General features: G+C 38.7%; 1 protein-coding gene across 3 annotated transcripts in view; it reads left to right on the top strand.

The window, feature by feature from the left end:
• The first annotated feature begins 2,438 nt into the window (after positions 1 to 2,438).
• vps50 (VPS50 EARP/GARPII complex subunit) overlaps positions 2,439 to 13,409 on the top strand; it is a 153,606-nt gene continuing 142,635 nt past the window's right edge. For all 3 annotated transcript variants that reach the window (XM_066674752.1, XM_066674751.1, XM_066674753.1), the window contains exons 1-2: positions 2,439 to 2,575; positions 3,585 to 3,653. In XM_066674752.1, coding sequence (XP_066530849.1) covers positions 2,543 to 2,575; positions 3,585 to 3,653 — 102 coding nt within the window. In that variant the 5' untranslated portion in view covers positions 2,439 to 2,542. The remainder of the gene's footprint in view (positions 2,576 to 3,584; positions 3,654 to 13,409) is intronic.

Raw genomic sequence — 13,409 nt, 5'->3', positions numbered from 1 at the left:
GTAAATGTGTGACTATGTGATGCCTAGAGATCAACTGGCGCCCTGTCCAGGGTGTGTTCTTGCCTTGAGCATTGATTCCATCATGACACTGAACTGAATAAGTAGTTACAGAAAATGAATGCATGGAGAAACACAAATTACTCATGCTTTCTTATAATAAAAGTATATAAATTAGAGAGAAACTTACTAGAATGAAACAGAAGATGGATGAATGGAGTAGTTGCATTATCTGATTCTAAACATCTGCTAAATCATGTTGTGTAATAATGTTCATAATAACTCCAGTGTGGGAAAAGTGAGCTTTCAGTTTCAGTTTGGAGCTCAGATAACACCGAGAAACTCCACAGAGGAGCTGGCAACATAGCTTTAATACCACTTTAAGATGTAATTACTCATTAAAAGATGTTAAAAGTAAAAGATCCATCTTTCAAAGGTGAGCGATACAGAGACTGTTGACCCTGAGGCTTTGATATGATGAGTAACAGCACTTTGCTGAAAACAGCATAATCATTAATTTGAATATAAAAGTTTGGTTATTTATATTCCTGCAGCAAGAGATCAACGGAAAAATTCTTTCATTTATTCTCAGAGGACAGATTTCACCAAGAGGAATGTATGCGCTACTATGTCCAGTAGTTTGCATGTGTCAGATATTTTCACTACATAAAGTACATTGATACTGATATTTGGCATCATCCACCATTTTCGGGATGAGACGGAGACAAGTTTGTGATCAAGGACTAATCATTCAAAGATTAGATGACCAACATAAACTTTATGTGGCTGAAGGAAATTAAATTAACAATATTCCAGTGTTTAGTCTAAAATTTTCCATAAGTGTAGAAGCTGATACTACATTGAAGGGGGAAAAACCTATCTATTCCTTTCATCTCTGAAAATATACTGGTTAAACAGGAGTCTAGAAACTTCTACAGCGTGGTTGTTTGGTGGACTTAAGTAATAAGGCTGGTAGTAATGGATAATGGTTTTATGTGAGCAGTTTTATGGTGGGACACCATCTGTTCAGTGTGTGTTTTGCAGGAGGAGCAGAGGAATTACATCAACAAGTCCACTGTCTGCAGACTCTACCGCTCCCTCATTTGACAGGGAAATCAGTTCAAATGTTCCCAGCTTTTATTAACCAGGAACTAAGCTATTTCTTCTGCATCTGCCTCAATGCAGCTCTGACCAAAGTTTTGAGTTGTTGTTTCCAAACAAATCCTCCAGCATATGACTGCTTCCATAACTGTATGTGGTATAAACACTTCCTGGAGCAAAGGGGCATTGTAAACAAGAGTGTTTAAAAAAAAAAAAAATAGGTTACCACACTTGTGTGAAATGATGCCATTCTGTCATGGTTAAAATCCAGAAAATCCAGAAAGAGAGTTGCAGGGTAAGACTGTTGAAGTTTGTTTGTTTTTCACCACTACCGACATGGTTTAAATGGTGGCGCTGATCATTCCTTTAAATAAATTTAACATGCTGTCAGCAAAAAAGTCTCCTCGGGCATTTGTCGCTGCTGATAACAAGCAGCAAGCTAAACATTTTTGTGTTGACATATTCCAACCTTGACGGGGAACGCTGGTTACCAACCTCACATGGTTGATAAAAGTTATAGAGACATTTGCTTACTGTAATTCAATAATTTAATTAATGAAATATTACATTTGTCCTAATTTTAAAAATAAATAAATAAATAAACGGAGGGGCCCCGGGGATTACGAGGGCCGATACTTACTAACTGACATCAGGGCATAACTGTGTACTCCCACATTATGGCTTTGGAGATTACTGTATTTTAAGAAAACAGTAGAGAGAGAGAGAGAGAGAGAGAGAGAGAGAGAATATTAATATATTATTAACTATCAGTGGAAGATATAACCATGCATAGATTCTCCATTGCTGCCATCTGTTGGTTACAGTGTCTCAGTTATGACTAATGATATTCATCTGGCAAACACAAAGTAGATTTTTTATAATACGTAATATTATGCTTTAATACACTACTTTATTTTCAGTAAATAACTCAATATTTAAAAAAAATCTGGAAGATTATACAAAAGCTCAAATGTGTGTAGTACAGCCCATAAACTATATGGGACTGACTATACAAATTGCTTTTTTCTGTTTGTTTTCCCTTTCTGGAACAAAATTTTTGTAGCCTCGTTACCTGTACCTATAGGCGTTTTTCACACATAGATTTTGATAAACGTTTCAATCCTTTGTCAGTGGATAAAAAGGGCTACAAATAATTTAAACACGGAATCATTCTGCGAGGTTTGCGCATATTTACTTGAACGTCTAAAAATATAAAAAGTAATGTAAAGAAGGCGGATTGACCTCAATGGCCGATCTAAATCGCACCTGTCACCCAGGTGTACCTGAACTACAAATCCCAAAATGCAAAATTGACCCGCAGATCACGTGAGCGAAAAGAAACATGGCAGCCGTCTCGTATAGCAGTGACTGATACGCTGTTTGAAAAGCGTTGATCTCATAAGGTCGATTTTGTGCAGGAATTACACTGTTACTGTGCATCAAGATGCAGAAAATCAAGTCTCTGATGTCCCGACAGGTGAGGGATGGTGGTGTAAATCTCTGACTGTTTCTCTTCATGATGTTAAAGCTGTGAGAAGTGCGGAAGTGCTGCTAGCAGCAGGGTATGAAACATGAAGAGAACGAGAGATAAACATATTGCTGAGATTTTTTGAAATTGCAGTACAGTAGCAGTTCATTTTCAGAGCTTTGGATATTAGGCGTGAATGATTAATAGCCGCTGGAATAAAACGTTAAATCTCACCAATGCCAGTAAGCGAGTCTATGAAGAGCTGACAGAGCTGACACCCACAAACCTGCTTCATATTTGATATCAGAGGCTTTCACCCAGCTGTGGTTTACAATAACAACGGAACAGATAACGACAACGAATATTCAAGCGTGTTTCGTTAGGATCGGTATCAGACAATTAATACGCGTACAGACAATTAATAAATAATATAAGAATAATGTGGCTTTCATATGTTGTTTACAGATTTGTGGTGATAAAAATAACTTAATGCTACAAAACTCAATAACCGGTGCCCTTCAAACTACAGACCGTGTTCCCTGTCAGTGAGACCCAAATATTCATGTAAAAACTGCTTAAAAATGCACCCCAACACCCAAGATTGCTTCCTCATGTGACTGTAAAATGGATAAAAAAACATATTTGTGAATAGAGTAGATTTAATCTGCTTGCTTTTTGAAACTAAAAGTAAAATAATTTGGTAAGCACAAAAATGCACCTTGTAAACCCTGGTGATGTTTACTATCAGGAAAACAAGGGTTGGGCACACTAAATAACACATTATTTCTACTCTCTTGTTAATGTTTTATCATTCCCCCTTAATGTTCACAATTAATACATGTACTTATTTGCTAACATATGAATTCATTTAACAGCCAGTTAACTGCCAAATTTAAAGGTAGTCACGTCTGTACAGGATTGTAGGTTCACACACAATGCTAGTGTTACATATTTTTATTGCTGTGTTGCACAACCACACTTGCTTTTCACATTATTGTCTTTTTCTTCTTCCTGACAGGGCTTAAAAAGCCCACAGGAGAGTATGGCAGATATGAGCCCTGTAGAAAACTTCAGGATTCCAAGCAAGGTAAGTGTTTGTGAGATTTTAATTTTGTTGACTTTGAAGATGAAAAAGTTAGTGTTAAAATTAAGTTACTAATATAATAACAAAGTGCATTATTTGCAACAGCATAGTCTCTGAACTAATGGTAATGGCCTGACTATATAATTAGTCTTTAAACAGTCTTTAAACACTAACTGTATCAGATTGAATACTTCAGATTAATTGAGAGATGTGCTTTATGAATCCACTATTCCATCTTACATTTGATGCACTTTTTGTTGTAGGCCGGTTTAGGCATTTTTTTTGGTTTTGTAGAAGCTGCTTGTTTTTGCAACTCGTACACACTTAAACCAGTGAAGGGTTTGCCACTTAACTAATTACATTTAGTTAAATATTGAAGTTTAACTTGATAACTGAAGGAATGGGAAAGAATTACTTCTTATTTGCCAATAATGCGTATAGCAAATAACACAATGTAAGTTTTATATATTGTCACCATTTATGTAGATTTTTTTAGCAGCTGAACTTCTCATCATGTGAAATTTTCATCATGAATCATGACCAATACAAAGCACCAAGAATTACTTGCAATAAAATCTTTTTACGTTCACTTCAACTGAAAGGGTTTTCCCTTCTCCTGTAAAGTTACTCCTTTGGGAGATTCATCTTTTTAATTGATCAGTAACAACATACATATAGTACATAAGTTTGTATATTGTGTTGTTGCATATACTAATGTGTGACAAAGTACTGTGCAGTCCACAGCAACTGATTTATAGTTAAATACATAGATTTTGACCTTGTGTGTGAGAGCATTCAAAATGATGTTCATTTCTTATGATAGACTCCGTATGGCACCCATGCTAATGTATTCATTCCTTTCTTTCATCTTGTGAGCTTTCTTATAAACCAGGTGTTGTGTGACTTTGTATTGCACTATGCTGGGCAACATGCCAAGAGTATGTGACTGTGCCTAGTCACAGTGTGCTTAACTGCAGCTTTTCACCTTATCAGTTTAATGCAGAATGACTGTTCATCTACAAAGAGGAACTTTCTATAAATGGGAGGAACTCACGGGAGGAACTTTAACGTATGCTAAACACTGCATCTTAGATTTTTCAAGCTGATATTCAGGACCCCCTTACATGGTCACACACACAGTATCCCATCATTTTGCCTTGTTAGGCTGGAGGGTTTGAGTGCCTTGGGGGCTGCAAGATCACAGTTCTAGAGGAACTTGACTACTTCAGACAAATGCTTCTGAATTTGTTATATCATAACCTTAATGCTCTTGGTCAAGTGTAACACAGAACTCAATTTATCTTATCTGAAACAGTTGATGACTGTAATACATTAGAGCGGAAACGTTTACTGCACATGATTCTGCTCTTGCAGACTTTGATGGGTTCTGTGTTTCTTCAGGTCCCAAAACTTAGCTGTTTCTATGTAAGACAAGAAGTAGCAGTTGGAAAAACAATAAATCACACCCTATTTTCACAATTAGTAATACCTTTTATTAATTCACTGTTTAGCTTTTCAATTTTATGCATTAAAACTGAGAAAAATCTGTATTGCTTCTTATTAAAATCCTATACAAAAAAAAGACAATTATTTTATTTAATAATAACTGTAAACTAATAAAAGATAACTGCAGTAAGCACACTGAAATATCAAGAGAGTTTCAAGAGTCAAGAGAGTTTTATTGTCAATTCTGCATATGTACAGGACATATAAAGGATTGAAATTACGTTACATTTAACAAAACATAGACTAAATTTAACTAAGCTAAGTATATAAATATATGAAAGTGAACAAACAGAAGACAAGTGCAGGACATACGATACCAGCAGCTCACTGAGACATACATGAGTCAATGGGACACTGACTGAAGACAATAACCTGGAGGTAGGATACTGGATGTACAAGGCAGTGTAAACAATAGTGCAAGATAATCGTAATAGGAGGAGGTAGGATGCTGGATGTACAAGGCAGAGTAGACAATAGTGCAAGAAAATATGACCTAAATATTAACAAAAATAATACTTTTTATATGCCACCCAGCTGTATGCTACTATGTCTCAGCATGTTCTGATATTTCCATATTTATTTGTATAACAGTTAATGCACATATGCAACATGTCCAGTATGCTTTTTTTTTCCTTCTTTTTTTCCTCACTTTAGTTTCGACTGTAAATTTATTCTACTGGAAAAAATGGAATCCTCCTTGTCAATAGGAGGTAACTCTTTCATCACGCTGTCCTTCAGTAATGACAAACAGATGCTCATTTAGACCTTTTCAGCACCATCTGTCCTGAATTCCCTACAGCTTTAATTCAGCACTCTCGTGCTCTCCTGGAGTCACCGTAGAAGTGTTGATTGTTCGAATGAATCACTTATCCATTACACACTGCGTCTGAGTGTTTAGACTTTGTCTTTGTAAACACTAAGTGCTTTCACATTTTTCTGCGTAATTTACTCCTACCTGCCTTAGGAACAAATGGCACCAGTTTGTGAAGCTAGAGGGCACTCTTACCTTATTATAAAAGGTATAACACCAAGGAGATGAGTGCAGAATTGCGTAAAACACGTACAATTCTGACCTTTCAGTGATTGTGCTGGGCAGGGATCTACAGTATAGTAGAGATATATTTTTCTCAGCTTTATTCATTTAAAGATGAACATGAGCAGAGGTACTTCATTGTTGGGGTCAGTGGCTTTGGTCAGGTTGGACAGGATGGAAGCTGCTGTGTTCGATCTTTAGAGTATTCTTTTTTTTTTGCTTTAGTAATAGAGTGCAGTTGGACAGCAGCAGGAAATTGAACTGGTCCAGTCACTCAGAGAGCATTAGTAGAGGGAGTTGGACTGAACCATTGCCAATTAACTGTGAAGACAATTATGATAATTTGCATGTTTGGGCAGTACTGTATCTAATGAGGGACTGTGGGTATCCTCTTGACATTCCAGACTTATTCTGCCTTCCTGTTACTTTAATAGCATTGGAGAGCAGGGCATAAAAAAGGGTGAAATATATCTTAGGTGTTCTGTAAGTTATGAAATGTACAGATAGAGCAAAATTTTCCCATTTCCACTGTAACCAGTGTTTTGTGTAAACGAATGATAATTGCACTTATGTGGGGCACTTATAGAAACCCTAATGCTGTACATTGTTTGGAACATTAGGGAGGCCCCTCAACCACCTCCAACTGGATGATGGCATGGCACACAATCCACACCAGTACACTCACCACACATCAGCAAAGAGGAGACTAGAAGTGTCCCTGTCACTATACTCAGGGACCGGGATCCACACAAACTACAGGGACCACTTTGAGCAACCACCCAAATGTCCTTGGAACTCTTTGTTCTTGTGTTCAGGGGCTATGACTGCAACCATAGGCTTGAGCTATAAAACAACTTTCTAATATGTTGCTAAATTGTAGGCCTAGCTTGACTGGGTTTACAAGTAATATTTCTAAAACAGACTGATTCTCATATGAATTCAATTTGGTTCAATGTTGGAATATGTCATAAAAGAAATGTTTATCAGATGTAATATGTTAATATTTGCTCATTCATATTGCGGCTAAAAATAATTGTGCCCCCTTTAATGACACTCTCTTTTCACAAGTCATATTCTTTGTTCTGAATCGCCTATATTTTAAGGTGTGTTTAAACCTGTCAGGTTTGGTTTGATTAAAACATACTCTGGTGTCCTTTCTCTGTTAATGCCATTGGTTAGAGTAGTGTGAAGTCTCCCTTTCAAGCTCTGGTGCACACCAAACATGCGACCCGAGACCACCTGTGCAGGTGGGTGGCACTGTGAGAGAACAGAGTCCATTATAAACAAACAATGTGCAGAGTTGAAACGTCTACTAACTTCTCCCCTCTGGAGGCAAGCTGCTCTGTTTCTGCAGGCATTGTTTCAACTCTTTTATTTATTTTACCTACCTCCAGTTAAACACCCAACCCTGATAAGTGCACAAAATAAATGTATGTATATATATATATATCCCAAGAGAACTGAACTACAGGTATAAACACACCCTTTTGAATTGAATTATAGAGTTTTAGTCTAGAGTTAAAACTAGCCACTCTGATTTCTCATTCGTCGCTTGGCATATTTACATCTAGAAACTAGAAAAAAAGTTTTTGTTTTTTATATAAAAAATAATTCATGCAAATACTTAAGATTATTCAGCAAAAAAAAGTGTTGAGCTGTGCCCTTCCCTATAGTCCAGACACTAGCTAACTGTGTGTTTGCCTGAGAAACACTCATGCACTGTGCATCATTATGATTCTGTGAGTGCCAATACCATTATTTTCCAATGATATTGACTTTTTAAATGTTAAATTAAAGAGCCTTCGTCACCTGTAACCTAGCAACAGCAGCCAGAACACAGACAGGCTTAATGGAACCGTCTTCCCTGGAGTGTCAATGAATGTCCTTCTTAATCAATTTTTCTGTCATCTTTGTCTCAGAAGCTAATACAAATAGCAGTAATAAAACTGTGGTATCACAGTAATGCACTTAAGGTCGTGCTTTATGTTGAGAATTCGAGACCAGTGTGCTCTATTGGTAGGCATAAAGCCAAAGACAAGACCTCTCAGGATTTATTGTGTTCATAACTCAAACATTATGACTAATGAGGCTAGGATGTGGGAATTTGTGACGTTTAAGGAGTTAGGAGGGATGCGTATACATTTTAAATGTTGAATATTAATTGTTCTTTGAAAAATATTTACCCATTATGAAATGATGCTAGCAACACATTCCAAAATATTGGGAATGTGTTGCTGCTACTACTACCGCTTTGTAGTATCATCTAGTTAACATCACTCAGTAATGGTATTTTTCCACAGCACTGCCGCAACTTGACTCGGTTCAGCTCTTTTGCCTTTTCACCAGACAAATCTGGTACCTCTTCCCTGGAACCGGGTACTTTTTTTAGTCCCTGCCCGTGCCTGCACAATGCATGCCAAGTAGGTACTAAATGTGACGTGTAAACATTGCAGACCTCTAGTAGAGTCTAGCTACTTGTAAAATCTCAAAGTTATAGCAGGGGTCACATTTGGTTTTATCCAACTCAGAATGGCAGCTCATAACATTACACCAAAGTGTTTTGAAGAGGTTCAAACAGCCCTTGGATTGATGGGTGACGGAAAACTCTAGCTAGAGCTGTGTGGCGTGAAGCTGAGTTCAGTCCAAAAATCAAAAACAACACACGAATACATTTTCGCCTAACAGTACCACCGATATTGTGGTTTTCACACCCTGTGGTCCTCATTTGTAAAATTAACTTGTATTTGAGGCTGCAGCTATGAACTTTTTTCAAAGACAGTGGTTTTGGTAAAGGTTTCTGAGCTCATGCAGTGATTTTCACTACGGGAATTTGTCTGTTTTAAAAGCAGTGACTCACAAGGATTTGAAGAGCACTGCCAGCCAAGGGACCTTGTCCTTTCAATATAGGAGATTTTGGAGACATCAGGTGCTAAGGGTTTTAGCATGTTTGTTGGACAGCAAACGCTTGGATGTAAACGCATTAATGAGTGGTTGTAGTAATAAATTGATTAGGTTTGTGCGTGAGGGTGAACATATTCAAGAGTGTGCACAGGCTAGAAATATTGGTAGATGGGGCAAATCACGAGATTGGAAGTTGCTGGAGGACAGCAGGTCCCAGAGTGCAATGCATTAACTACACTAAGGCCAGATATGGTGCTGTACTTTGAAAGTAAACATGATACTTTATTTCATAGAGTTAACAGTTCCATTTGAGAATGCAGTAGATGAAGCATTTGAAAGGAAGAAGCTGAAGTACACTGACTTGGCAACTGAGGCGAGGGAACGCGGGTGGCACATGTTAGACCGGTGGAGATGGGTGTTAGAGGATTTGTAAAAAAGTCTGCAACAACCCTGCTTGAGCAGTTCGGCATCAGGGGCCGGAAGGCCAGCTGTGAAGGAGTTATCAGAAATAGCAAAAAGGTCTAATCAGTGGTTGTGTATAAGGAGAACACAGACTAGTTGGGGAAATGCACTGTAGAGGTGCTGTTGTGGTGTTTGGTGATGTAGCATGTGAAGATCACATGGAACTGGTGGCATCGAGCATGCATTAACAGTGCCAGTGGGCCCAGGTATAGCCCTAGTCATCAGGGAGGCCAGTGTGGATTTACGGTTGTTGATACTTAGTACTGTAAGTCTAGCTTGGAGGAGGGTAGGTTTGGGACACCAAACTTCACTGTTGAGCCTTCTGGAGGTGTCGTGGGCTTAATTTGTCAAAACACTGACAATCAGGAGCGAGTCAGGAAACGTTTTCCTCCACCAGAATCACATAGTGACCTGGCCACTATTCTGCAAGAAGAATGGTTTAAAATCCCTCTGACCACTGTGCAGGACTTGTATATGTCATTCCCAAGACGAATGGACGCTGTATTTGCAGCTAAAGGAGGCCCTACACCATACTAATAAATTACTGTGGTCTAAAATGACAGGTGTTTCAGTCCCATTGTTTGCAATGTTTGTAATGTCTTTATTATAATTTCAGTTAAATACAGGGTTTAAATGATTTGCACGTCATTGCATTCTGTTGGATGCATTCTGCATTCTCCCACAGCATCCAAACCTTTCTGGAAATGGGGTTTGAAGGATAGTTGAGGAAGAGTTTGAGCAGTGTTATTAGAATTTGCTGTTTTCCTAAGGTTTAATAACAGTTAATTTTTGTATTGTTGTAGTTTGTGCTTTTGGTGTCCAAGTGTTTTTTTCATTCTGTAACCGGTTATCCAGTTCAGGGTCGCGGTGGGTCCGGAGCCTACCCGGAATCACTGGGTGCAAGGCAGGAACACACCCTAGAGCAGGGGTGGGCAATTATTTTTTCCATGGGGCCACATGAGAAACAGAAAATATTGTGGAGGGCCGGCCAAAAGGCTGATATCAATTCTGCATAATATTAACTGTACTTCTTTGTAAAAAGCAGTAAATAGCATTGTTTTGACAAGCTGGTAAGAGTATATGTTATAATTAAGCAATGAAAACATGAGTTTGCCTTCCAAAAAATGTAATTTATTCAAGCGAATTTCACAAAACAATGGGAAAGGCAATTAATCAATTACCCATGAGAATGGCTTACTGGTTTTAGCGATTTTGTGAGCTATCACAAAGCTGGTCTTGGTTGCTGCATCCCTGGATGTGTGAAGCTTGGTAAAAAAGCCTTGCTGCTTTTGCAGTTTAGCTAGCAAAGCTTCCGATGTCCCTTTCAGCATCAGTCACGTTCTTGTATTTCTCCCCGTGTTTCGTCTCGTAATGCCGACTCAAATTGTAGTCCTTAAACACGGCGATCTGCTCCCCGCAAACTAAACACACGGCTTTACCTCTCACTTCAGTAAATAAATACTTAGCAGTCCAATTTTTGTTGAAAACCCTGCATTCGGCATCTACCTTTCTTTTTTTAGCATGAGCACACATTTCTGAGGGCTAAAGTTGTCTTGTGACTTAGTGACAACGATCAAATCACGCCCATGCCTCAATATACGTTTTGCGTCATCATGTACGTAAATAAAAAACAACTTCAAAATAAAAGCAATGCAGCTTCAGTCCATGCATCAGGTAAAATAAGAAAATATGTTTATTTTGTAATTTCCAATTAACGTTACACGGGCCGGTCAGAGTCAATCAAAGGGCCGTATGCGGCCCGGGGGCTGTACAATGCCCAGGTTTGCCCTAGAGGGAGCACCAGTCCTTCACAGGGCGAAACAAACTCACACATTCACTCACACACTCGCACCTATGGACACTTTTGAGTCACCAAGCCAACTACCAATATGTGTTTTTGGACTGTGGGAGGAAACTGGAGCACCCAGAAGAAACCCACGACGACTCGGGGAGAACACACCAAACTCCTCACAGACAGTCACCCTGAGCGGGACTTGAACCCACAACCTACAGGTCCCTGCGACACTACCTGCTGCCCACAAGTATTTTTTGTAGACATGAATATGTTTAATGATTATTGTCATCAAGTGTGCTCAAGGCCTTATATTACATGCAAAACTGAAGTTATATATGTTATATATAAAAGAGATGGCCACATCAAGTTGATCTCCAGGCTCTGCATACTTTTTGGCAGATGTGTTGGAGCAGTACCCGGTGCTGATTAATTAGCTCTGCTCCTAATGAGAGCTTTGCACTTCGAGCTGCTGTATTTACACTGAAGAGCGTGATAAGATGTCATTCAGAGATGCTCACTCATCATCTTTCAGGACACTATACAACCTGGCCTCAGCTGTGGCAAAAACCACATCCGGAGGTGTGATCTGACTCAAGTTTTCACATGGAAGCCACTTGTTTCTATAAGATTTATCCTCTTTTCTTCCTCACCACTATGTAAAAGTATGCAAAGGGTTTTTGGCTTATGCTCTTCACCTGGAGCTGTGTTTTAAGGGCGTTACAAATAAATCAGGTTGGTCATATGTTTTTCACCTTCTGGCAGTTCATCCTCCCAGTCCCCTGTTGCCTCCATTTGCTAGAATAAGGCTGAATAATGGGCAGAAAGTCAGGGACATCTCAAACATGTGGAGAGAGAGAGAGACAGAGGAAGGCCAGCTGTGCTCTCTTGAGCTACTGGCCACAGATGGCAGTAGCGTTAGTGTGAATTGAGCTCCCAATTATCTGTTTATAAGACCAGCACTTGGCCATCTGCACCTTTTGAGGGTTCTGTAGGACCAAGAATAAATTTGGTGTTGGCAGTGCCACTTATGGTGGGAAGCAGCACATAGATTAATGGTTATTTATTTATTTTATTTTTCTTCTCTTCTAAATTGCTGCACATTATTGCACCTTGGATACATTGTATCAGGAATGTTAGAATGGGAAAGCACTGTAAATCTTTTTCAGTTTTTCTGATATAGGGCCAATGGTACTTTATTAACATGATTTGAGGCTGTAACTATACTCTAAGATTAACAGCTGAAGTAGATGCTTGCTTAAAATTCAAACAATCTTTCTTAAAATGGGAAGATATGTTTTAGAGAATAGATACATTTCCGCTTGCACTTTTTCTTCCTGCATTGCTCTCCCTGCCATATTGGTTCTCTGTCTTTATGGACTTAAAACAAGCAAATGCAGATCCATGCCCCATCTACAGGATCCCTTACAAATGCCCTCCTACTTCAGAGCTCTTTTTGAAGGTAGAATTAGCCGAAATAACATTTGCATTTATGCTTTAAAAAGAAAGGGGAAACAAAAGCAGACTTCATTGTTCACTCATGCAGTGATTTATCACATAACCATGGAACCATTGATTAGAAGACCATAGAGAGATGAGTTAAGATTAATGTGTTTTATCCAGTGCCCAGAATGATTTATTTGGGAACAGTTCTAAAATACGTTCATTTACTGAACAGATGTGGCATTCAAATTGTTATTGCACTCATCACAGCACCCTGCGCTGCCAAAACAAGCCAAATAAACAATCCAGAACTCTCTGAAGGTCACTTATCCGTACGTGACGCTCTGAGTGTTGAAGCGCTGTGTGAATGGCAGGGAAATGACTTCATGCGCACAATGGCTACGGTGTTACACAGTAGTTTTCCTCACCTTTTTTCTCCAAATGCCTGTTTACTTTTCTTTTCAATGAACCGGAATTTTGTTCTACTTTTAAACGACTTTTTAAAATAACACTTTGATTAAACAGCGGAAGCTTCAATTGATTCATAGAGCTGACGGCACATTGGGCCGTGTGCTTTTATGTGGTAATGGCTGTTTATTCCTCTCCTTGTGCACGGGGAATC

The sequence above is a fragment of the Hoplias malabaricus genome, chromosome 6 (genome assembly GCF_029633855.1).
Source record: "Hoplias malabaricus isolate fHopMal1 chromosome 6, fHopMal1.hap1, whole genome shotgun sequence".
In the NCBI taxonomy this organism is placed as follows: domain Eukaryota; kingdom Metazoa; phylum Chordata; class Actinopteri; order Characiformes; family Erythrinidae; genus Hoplias; species Hoplias malabaricus.
The sequence above is the reverse complement of the archived record's forward strand: the minus strand, read 5'-3'. Positions and strand labels throughout refer to the sequence as shown.